General features: G+C 33.5%; 1 protein-coding gene across 1 annotated transcript; it reads left to right on the top strand.

Annotated features, from left to right (window-relative positions):
* Positions 1-3,314: 3,314 nt before the first annotated feature.
* On the top strand, positions 3,315-10,356 carry LOC6562973 (FERM domain-containing protein 8). Its single transcript, XM_043215765.1, has 13 exons — positions 3,315-3,688; positions 3,841-4,027; positions 4,906-4,963; positions 5,424-5,808; positions 5,885-6,564; positions 6,637-6,797; positions 7,292-7,638; positions 7,694-7,855; positions 7,912-8,100; positions 8,785-8,914; positions 9,413-9,511; positions 9,592-9,742; positions 9,863-10,356. The coding sequence occupies exons 4-13, from the start codon at positions 5,450-5,452 to the stop codon at positions 9,988-9,990; spliced, it is 2,406 nt and encodes an 801-aa protein (XP_043071700.1). The 5' UTR covers positions 3,315-3,688; positions 3,841-4,027; positions 4,906-4,963; positions 5,424-5,449; the 3' UTR covers positions 9,991-10,356.
* The last annotated feature ends 623 nt before the right edge of the window (positions 10,357-10,979 follow it).

Below are 10,979 nucleotides of genomic sequence, written 5' to 3'. Positions count from 1 at the left end.
GTTTTATTGAACCCCAAATATTTGTTTTACGGCGTTTCCGTTAGCTGTCAACCACATGTAAAACTCAAAATTAGGTAAAAATAAATATTTGGTAATATGCATCAATATGTAAACATAAAAATTGGAAATGACGTAGTCGTGTTGCTGGTAACTTCTAAAACCTAAAAAAACATTTGGATTTTTAATCTTTTTGTAGTTCCAACCAGATTAAGTGGAGCCCTGTAAAATTGAGAACCAGAAAATTATCGGGTTATTATTCTTTACTATTATTTTTGTGCCACTTCTGAGCCTATAGCTGTTTTATCAACCCTAATGCTTGCACGAATACAAGAATGTCCTACAAACTTATTAAATCTTTCAATAAATTTGACATACATATTTTTCTGTCTAAAGCCAGACTATATCTTCAGATGGGTGACTTTTTAGACCGCAATGTTGGGTAAGTATTCTTAAGTACATTCTTCCCCATGGATATGGCTTGCCTAAAACGTTTTTAATTGTAGCTGCCTAAAAGTCATTTTGCTTACACCTAACGTGTTTGTGTATATTCAACACCATAATATGGATATTATCTTCTTAGGGGTTTCTGTGTCCCTTTACTTGCTTGTCCGCCACTTTAGTCTCTGATCTGTTGTGATTCGAGTTGATGTAGATTGATACTTTTATCGATTAGTTTAGCGTTTAGTGCTGGCTAATATCATGAAATTAGAAAAATTAAAACGTGAAATATTTCTTGTGACGTCAACGCCACAACAGCGATTAAAATATATACTGATTTTCTACATTTCATTACTTTGCGATGAAGACGGATTAAATTTAGACATTTATATACTAAACTATAGCCTCAGCGCTGACAGAGGTGCCAGACTACTTTCATTACTTAGAAGGCCATGAATTTTATAAGCCGATCCTTCAAGAATACCTTCAGCATCGGAGTAAAAAGATGTTTTATGAATATCACAGTATCACATAGACAGGAACGTTCATCAGCATTCGCGAACACACTCAAATGTTGTGGGATTATAGCTTAGGCTCGGGCGATTTAGTGTTGAATACGGATTTAATGAATTAATATTTAAAGGTTCTTAACAAGTACAAACCTTTGCAAAGGGGAACCAAACCTGGGGGACTATCTCCCTAATGTGTTGAATTTGAAACTAGGCGGGCTTTTAAATCTCGTTAACGCCAAGATTTCATAATTTTGGTTTTATTTTCATTAATTCTATTATTATTGGAAATTTTTAATACATCATATCCAAGTCTATGAGTTAGCTACATTATTTATAAAAATTTGATTACTGTATTGAATTGTATTCATAAAGTACAGTATTATTAGTCATTGTTTTGCCTTTTGAAATAAATTCTGTTATCTGCAGACAGCATTTTACAAAGAATCAAGGCTGATCATATCTAAGGCTGAAGCTGCAAATTCAAACATTAAGTTAATTTTTTAAAATAATGCTGTTAAGTGTAAAAATCTATGCACTAATATAATTTCTTACTTATTATAGCTTTTACTTAAGCAAGAAAATCCTCTTCAGGGACCATAATGCGTACACTATTGATAGAGTAACTTCCCATATCAGAATTTAATAACCCTTTATAATAGTCCGATCTATAATAAGCTATATCCACTTAGGTGTATATTTCAATTTATAATTTTTAAAGCATGTCCTGTGTGGACTGATATTTCTCGTTGTCACGCTAATAAACTTCTGTACTTGAAATGGAATACTGACTGACTGATTTTAAATAGTCCTTGGAAATATTGTACCATTGATCTGCATAGAAGAACAAATATTGAAATGATATGGGACATGGTGGAAAACTTAGGCCAGAAGTTTTATATATTATATATATATTTGTTCCACTAATGATGTGATTATGATATATAATATAAACCTATATTAAGAATTAATGTTAAAAGAATTCCGAGTTTAAATTCTTTACTAACTAATAAGCTCAATGTTTACTGCAGGCGGACTTACTTTCATTTTTGCCATGGTGTAAAATGAATTTACTCCATTTGAACTGCTCTATGGGTAGGGTCATGTCATTTTATCGTAGCTCTCCTCAGTTTGTTAGTTACACGCTCGATGGGATGCCACTTGATAGACTGATTGAAATACATGATTTGGGTTTACTTCTTAAGCATAAGTTAAAATTCCAAAGTCATATTAAATTGACTGTCAACAAAGCCTTTAAAGTTCACGGTTTAATTAGTTTTGGTCGTCCCTTATACGACCAAGATACTTTTCACTTCTTTTGTACGTCCACTTCTGGAATATGAATCTTGTGTGTGGTTTCCGCAATATCATATTTATCAAAGTAGATTGGAATCTGTGCTCTTCGTTGCTATGACTAGGGTGTGCTCCCTCCATACACGGATATACTGCTCCATATTAATCTTCCCTCCTTAACTAATCGTCGAGTTATGTTTGTAGTTAAATTACTAAACGGTGAAATCTATTTCCGTTGCGTTTATGAGCCAAATTAGTTTTTCTGTTCCCTTTAGACCGTCTCGTTAGATCTTCCCACCCTCTCTTAACGAACCGTTTCGAGTACTGTGCAATGATTATAATAGTGTCTATCATCTAATCAATTTAGAGTCTTCCATTTCTATTATTAAGAACTCAATTTAAAATTTTGTCACTAACTAACTAATTCATACTAATTCGGTTTTGGTCCGTTTGGGTTTTTTCTGGGTTTTCCCCAATTCATGCAACAAATGTTGGACAATTTTGTATTTCATTGCCCCAGAAATATTATAACTATTTATTATTTTTTAATTATAAATTTTATTTTAATTATTTTATTTTAATTTAATTCAATTTATTAATTTTTGTATTTTTTTTTTTTTTTTGTGTCGACAGGCTTTAATTGACATTAAGAAAATAAGTAAATAAATAATAATATACGCATAAGAAATACCCATTTACACGCAACACAAATTAAACTTTTTATATTAATATTATATTAACGAATTAAATGAATATGTCTCAGATACTGTATATAGTCTATTATATTCTAAATCAGAGAAAAGAGTCTGTCTGTCTGTTTCTATGCAAGCTGGTCTATTATTTTGGCTATCGATAGTTGGCAACACTGACGAGAGCAAAGATACGTGCATTAAGTTCTGCGCAGGCGCTATGTGGAGCATGTGGAACCCGAGTATGCATGTATTTGTTTACTGGAGTTCTAGTATACGAAATGTGTTATATTTATGTATGTTTTGGTGCTAAGATTCCTGTTTTGAAATTTGTGTATTTTTAACAAACACTCGGTTATCACAAATCAAATTGTTCGAAAGAAATCGCGTAAATAAGTTAAAACATACAAAGTAAATTGTATTTAAAAACGCAATTGTTTTGGATGTACAATAATACCAGACATATGAACAACGATTTTTTTTTTTCATATATTTTCATTATATTTGTGGAACATGTGTTAAGAAAGGTGGCCTAAACGAAAAAAAGGGTTTTGTGTAAATTGTTTCTGGCAACGTCCTTCAAGCCACACTTACGGATTACTTTTTGCCACAAGATGAAGTGTTCTCATGCACATACACATTTATGTACATGCAAATACATACATATGTATACTTGAAAGTCCTTCAGCATGTGTATATGATTTTGCAATAGCTGCGAGCTGTGAGCTGCGATGAGGGTATCGATTCAATCCAGGAATTGTGTGTACATTCGAATGAAATCATTTATGGATTAATATTAATACATTTTCATGTTTTCGCACAAACCCAAATACTTCATAATGCACACAAATGGAAATCGGGCACTCAATGACGACATGCGTTTTGGTCATGGACTTTAATGACAACCTCAGTGTCTCGCCTAATGATATGCTCGGAACATTGTCGGCAGTATCGTGAATCAAAATAAAAAAAAACGTTTCACCACAAGTCTTCAAGAATTAATTAAGTAAACATTAAGCTTAGAAATAAATCAGATCAGTGGAAAACCACCCGCCTAAACTAAAGTTCTAAAGCTCAATTCCACCTGATTACAGGCAGGTAAGTCAGTTGGAGCATAATGAGACTTAATATCCTGTACACAACCAGTATAATAAGGAGATATATCCGGCCCGAATTAATATAATTTGATACTCTTGTAGAATTTATCATAATTTTGCAACGCTTTGAAGAAGATCGAATGAAATTCAGGATCGGAATTTTGACTTCAATTTAAAATTAATATTTATATAATATTAATTAATATTATTATTGCTAATAATATTTGTCCCGAAAAGAACGTTTCAGAACATCAGAAAGGTGGATCCCATTAATTTATGTTACAAATATGTTAATGTATCTGTTTTCGAGGTGGTACACGGGAGCTTATATATCCTATAGCTTTCATAGTCTAGTGATCATACAGACGGAGAGACAGAATAGACTAAGAAGTCACCTAACTAAACTAGGTATATATAGTAGCGATCTGTGCAGGTTTTGTGAGAGAGAGAAGGAATCATCGATGCACATCCTAGCAGAATGTGTCGACTTCACTAGAAGAAGACGCAGCACCCTAGGGGTGCATGCCTTGAACTTTAGAGACATAGAAGACCTCAACCCAACAAAGATTTTTACATTCTGCTGGAAGAGCTATAGGCTCAGAAGGGGGCACAATAGATCAAATAGGGCATGGTGCAATTCCCCCCAATAATAATAATCATTTTTTCAAAGGAATATGGTTAATTTTATTTATTTACGCTTAACTTAAATAAACCATATGAAAATTTCTTTGTAGTTGTAGTTGTAGGTTAATTCACACAGGACTCTTGCGGGAATTGAAAACATACATATACAAATACAAATTTTACTTTATTTACATCGATGTTTTTTACACAGCAGAAAATGAAATATAATTGTAATTTTAAATATCTAATTTTCAGAACGCACAAATATACGCCGGTCAATCATGTGAAGTCATTTTCTAACAATAGAGTACAGGTAAGATGCGTATCTTTCGATATTAAATTTAACACATTTGTAAAATTCTATAGAGCAGGCAAAATGCTAAGACTCTCTCGATATGATATATGATAGCACTTATCAGCGCGCTTGGCTGAGATTCAATAGATTATCATTTCTAGTCGATTCGGTCAAGGATTTCGGCAAGGCTTAGATCGCTTCAATTGTATTCAATTCTGGTTTGAATTGGTATGATCGGGTTTTTTTTCTGGGTTTCCCGAAGACTTTCACATATTTTTTAAAATTTACGATTACTCCACATTAATTAAAATAGTATAACTAATAATAAATTCAAAATTCACCAAGTCTGGAATTCTTCCAGAATGCGTTCAGGAGTCTTACAGCTGACTTATTAGGGAGAGGCATAATATACCCAAGTGGTCGCAAATAATAAAATAATAATACTAACCGTATTATCATAATGCACCTTAAATTTCAGTCGATTTCACAATAGCCGATGACAATATGGAGGCAAACCAATATTATTGCCGAAATGAAATGCAGCAGAATTCGTCTCCATCAATTTCTCAGCCGCCGCTAAGCAAAATGAATTATGTAAACAATGGTGGTCAGGAATATGTGGCATGTAGCTCAAATCATTCAGAATCGGGCTACAACTCGAGCGATATGCCTCCTCGAAATGGGAATAATAAAGCTGTTATTGGAAATCGGAGCATGGGAAACCCTTACGCATTTCCCAGTTGCAATAACAGCAGTCACTGCACAAATAACACAAATAATACCGGCAATTACATTAATATAATGTCAGTTCCATTGAGCACGCTACAATATAATCGCAAGAAGTCAACATCGCAGGACTACCAGTAAGTAGAGTCATCCTTAATCGCTTTGTTCTCTTCAAAAACTTGAAAAATTAAAGACAAGTCTTTCCATGGACAGATCACGTTTATATTACAATACCACGGATGTGAAGTGTCGCGACGATTACTATTTAGGAAACAATGTTAAGCGCAGCAACGAAACTACTGCACAAATACAGCATCATCAAATACAACAACATCAAACATCACAAAATCACCACCACGTGCAACACCAACTGCAACACATTAATCAAAATGCTCACAGCCAACGGATGCAAAATCAAAATCAACAAAAGACCGCATGCAGCCCCAACTCGGCCTTGGATACCATTGATGTTGACTGCACAATGTATTCAAATGCTGCAAATGCTGGAAGTGGTGGACGCGTTGGGGCCGCAACTCAAACGCATTTAAGCAATGCCAATGTGGCATCATGTGACCAATTGGGGTCACACCAAACACCAGTCTCTCTGGTGCCAGTCAATGTGCCTGTTCCCCCTGTGATGTATACAGTGCATCGTGTAGTGACCACAGCTCAGATCCAGACAGCTGTCGGAAGCACATTTGCATCGTCAGCGAGCGTTTCGAGCGTTGTTAGTGCCGGTCGCAATGAGAACGATTGCATATCGTCGGCCCAGGTGACTTCAGCGATGTCCATTTCAGCCAAGGATCCTTGTCTTCATCTGTCTGAGCTCAGCGGCAATATCATTAATACCGGCAACTCACTTGGCCCTCTCACTGGAGTTCGAAGTGCATCTGGTAAGAATGGCTTTAGAGTCGCGTATACTGTACATTTTAGTTAGTAGCATTTTAATCTTACTGCATATTCAGGTATTCTTCAAAATTTGTTACCAGTTCAACAAAAATGCAACAGCAGCAGTGAGGCTCAACAGAATCCAGTGGTAACAAAACGAATTGTTGCAGGCAACTCCTCTTCCACTTACACAAGCGCCGGAAAACCCAATTCGATTGTAACCCGTACTCTACAAAATGTAAGCTCCATACATTCAAAAAAAAAACGCCCTCAGTTTTAGAAAATAACCCTTAAATATTAGAAATTTCTATATCTTTAGAAAGCTTGCCCTACATCAACAATCTTAAAAATATGGTATTTATTTTTTATTATTTAGAATTATTATGTGTTATTAAGAAACATATTTCCAAAAAGAATAAATGTAAAATCCTCATTTTTAGAAGAAAACCTTTCTAAAATGCAGTAAAAAGTAATGCAATTCATTGGCTCGGCTTTTGTATTAGAGTTTAGGGTCACGTCTTCAAATCGAATTTTTGAACTATCTAAAATGTTTGTACGAGTATATGCGAAATCTTAAAAAACAATTTTTTATTAACAATTTAAGGAACAAGAAATAATAAGGTGAGTTATCTTTGGCGCAAAAGTGTGGCGATTTTCTAGAACTCAGGGCAATTTTTTTTCTGAGCAGATAAGCTTAAAGTTAAATATATAATTCTTGTACATTTCGTATAGGTCATACCAACTTGTGTGTACTTAATGTCAAGAGTTGCCGTGCACATGGAGATCGAGGGCACAGTTCAGTGTCCTTCCCAAGTGATGCTTGCAGCTGCACTGGGATGCGAAGAATTGGGAATTTCTAACAAATTGCTGGCGCAAAGCATTTTTGGATTATGGATGACCAGCAGTTTGCTAGAAATGCAGCTGAAAGCTCACCATTGTCCATACATTGTCAGAGTAGCCTGGCCGAATCTGCTTGAAAAGTTTAGCAGCGGAACGCCAATTGAAAGAAAATATGATGAGCCCATGATTGTCCTCAAGCGAAATGTTTTCTTTTCCAAGCGCGATGAAGAAAAAATCAAGTAAGTTGTACTCATCGATCAACACTTCACTTACGTTAATCGTGGCACATTTTAGGGACCATCGAATTGTGGAGCTACTGTATGAGGAGGCAAAGCATTACGTATTAACAGGAAGATATATTATGGAGCCGGTTCATTCGCTCATGCTTGGTGGTATTCAAGCTAGAATTGAACTGGGTCCGTACAATTCTCACACGCACACAGTCGGATTTTTCAGGTGATTATCAGAATATAATAATTTAGGAGTTTACTAAACAATTCTTTTTTTAATAGGGAAAACCAGTCAAGATTCTTACCGAAACATGTTGCCAAGAGTTCAAATTGGTTGTGGTTGCCAATTAGTAAAAAGAACTCTGCAGAAATAAAACTATTAGAACAATTCAAGCGAGTGCCGCAAACAGCCACAACTCGGAAATTAATGCGCAAATATTTGGAGTTTTGCTGGGCACTACCATTTTATGGGTAAGTTTGTATATCATTGTATTTTTTCCTTTTTATTATTCCTTCTGTTTCTCTTTGATAAAATCTTTGATAATATTGAACGAAAGTATTGTTCCAATTATATATTTTACATATATATAAATAAAATTATATATAAATCTTCATTGCTTCGGCTAGTTGGTTGATAAATCGAATATCTCGTATATAATATCTGATCGTCTGAAAGGAAGACAAAGTTTTATTAATTAGCATGCGACTTCTCGTCCAAGAATGTTGACATCCATAGTGAGTTGATAAGGTGCGTTAAGGGTATAATAACAGATATAATAATCGACAGGTATAATAATTTGGATTTGCTTTGGTATTGTGGTAAAAAAAGAAATCACGATTCCTTGCTTTGAATTGTATTGCATTTCGAGTCTGGGCTTTAAAGCTAAATAGAGCTGATTTTTACCTTCAAATTAAAAAAAAATGTACATGCGGTAACGAGAGTAACGAAAGCAAATTCTAACCCCAAAAATGTTGGGAAGTGTTGAGTGGACTACCGTCCATGGAGACTAGTATCGTAGTTAAAGGTGGCTTGTTATAAAATGAGAATATCGCTCTTGCATTAATTACACCGAATCGGAGCAGTAACTTTTAAGCGTAATCTTGCTCTTTGAACTTTATTTGAATTAATATTTATATATAATTTACAAAATGTAGCGCTGCATTTTTTCACGGACAAATGGAGCAACCCGTCAGAGGCATTATGTCTTTAGTCAACCATAAGGATATGGAAGTCTTACTTGCTGTAAACGAGAGAGGAATTTTTATAATAGACTGCGTGGAAAACGTAAGTATTATATATGCTTTGGATATACTATGGCGCAGTTTCCAAAGTACTATCTGAAAAGTATAGATTATAAAATAAAAAAGGTTCCATCGCTAAGAGTACAATACCGAATGGCGTAATGGTCCTAAATTGGGATTTAGCAGATTCTTTTAATTCTCTTAAAATGTAATAAAAAGCTAATTTTTTTAAACAAAATAGCGAAATTTATTTTTAAATTATATTATTTTATTTTAATTTCCCAATAATATATTTAAGTTAATTATTTTGTTAAAAAATTAAAAAAAAGAAGTTTATTTTTAATGAATATAAACAGAATTTAGTCGAAATGATCTTTGTTTTGTTGTTATATTTTCCGCCTTGCTACTGTAAGTCCTTATTTAAAAGATGAAATTTTCATTTTTTGTTTATTTAATATCTGCTTAAAAATGTACTACCACTAATATTAAATTGTATTTGATTAATTATGTATTAACGATTTAATTTGTATTAAATACGAAGACTCTATTATTGGGGCTCCGATATGAAGATATGTCATGGGACTATGCTAAGCCAAGTGATAGTGAGGATTCAGAATGTCTTACATGCATATTCCTGCAGGTTAGTATTTAAAAAACAATCGAAAATATATTCGAAATAAGCACAATAATTTTTAAATATATATTTGTGTATATTTCTAGTTTGATGCTGTAGAAAATGGAATACAAATATCGAAACTAGTACAAGTGTTTTCTAAGCAAGCTGCAATGATTGATGCACTCATTTCGCACTTTACAGAGCAAATGAGAAAAAAGAGACAAGAGGGAAACTCTGCCGAACAATTTCACGATGGTAAGTTTGTTGAATTATAAAAAAAGTTATACTAACAAAATGCATCTCGATAAGGACATTATTTTAGTCTTAAAATATATTTTATTCTTAATAATTGTTAATTTTAAATTGTATTTACAGAGCCGAATCCGATTCAAAATAATGGGAACGGAATATTGTGTAATAAGCTGTCTCGATTGACTTTAGCCAGCTTCGATGAAGAAGGCCGCTGTATCGGACAAATGGGATCATTATCTATAAGCTATTAACATTTGTTGATATACATATAAATTAATTTGTTACAATTAAGCAGAGTAAAAGGTCTACATACATATGAATGTATAACATTTGAAATATTAACGGCGATCCGGTCACATGATTAACTAAGTTTTTGGATGAAAATTCACAAAATATTAGTCAACTAAAATGTGTTCGGGTCTAATTTTTATTGCTGTAAATACTTTAAAATTCATTCGGAAAGTTACGCCAATTTACTGAATTGAAAACTTTCCGATCATTCTTAGCCATAAACCATGATTATGCAAACAAAAAATTAGTCTTCTATGAATTTTCACAGAGATGTGGGAAAATGATTTAATAGATTAACGGATAAAATATTAAATTTTTTCATACAATGGTTCTTTTTTCATTTCGAGGTTAAAAAAGTTGTTGCTTATTAAAAGGAAACTAGTATGCTATTCTTATCATCAACTTATCACTAGACAAGTCAAGCTCTTTTATATATCGGTTAATCTCTATCACTGACAGTCTCTTTCCAATGGAATGGAAACCAATTTGAACTTGGTCTGTAGAATTTTTTTAAAATTATTTAATTAATTCCGTGACACAGAAGTGTAGATTTAAGAAGGTAGGGGTGATATGTTGACAACGACTTGCGTTGCTATCGACATTGAATTAAGTAACGTTTGGATCTTTGGAATTGGTAAACATAAAGCACCATGGGCTTTCTGTGAAATTGGAAAGAGACCGAGAGTTAAGTACAGCTAAAATCACAGACATGAGTACGAAGTTCTTCGAAAAAGTCAATATAAAAAACGTAAACCAATATATATTACATTAAAAAGTTTGCATGTAATTGCAAATTTTTTTTCATCGTTTTTTTTTTTTTTGAGATGCTAGCAACCTCTCTTAAAACACGTTTAAGAAAATTCCTGGCCAAGAAATGTTGTAGTTAGATTACAGATCACTGTTAATAAAAAGAAACAACTTCGTTAAAAAAATCACGTACTCAGAAAAC

The sequence above is a fragment of the Drosophila grimshawi genome, unplaced genomic scaffold (assembly GCF_018153295.1).
Source record: "Drosophila grimshawi isolate 15287-2541.00 unplaced genomic scaffold, ASM1815329v1 contig_59, whole genome shotgun sequence".
In the NCBI taxonomy this organism is placed as follows: Eukaryota; Metazoa; Arthropoda; class Insecta; order Diptera; family Drosophilidae; genus Drosophila; species Drosophila grimshawi.
This window is presented reverse-complemented; position numbering and strand designations above follow the sequence as displayed.

What these genes read in the sequence shown, in the direction of transcription:
- LOC6562973 (XM_043215765.1), top strand. Translation starts at nt 5,450, where the DNA reads ATGGAGGCAAACCAATATTATTGCCGAAATGAAATGCAGCAGAATTCG. An exon ending in TCAACATCGCAGGACTACCA is followed by an intron (nt 5,809 to 5,884) that starts GTAAGTAGAGTC and finishes TTCCATGGACAG; the next exon opens with ATCACGTTTATATTACAATA. An exon ending in CACACAGTCGGATTTTTCAG is followed by an intron (nt 7,856 to 7,911) that starts GTGATTATCAGA and finishes TTTTTTTAATAG; the next exon opens with GGAAAACCAGTCAAGATTCT.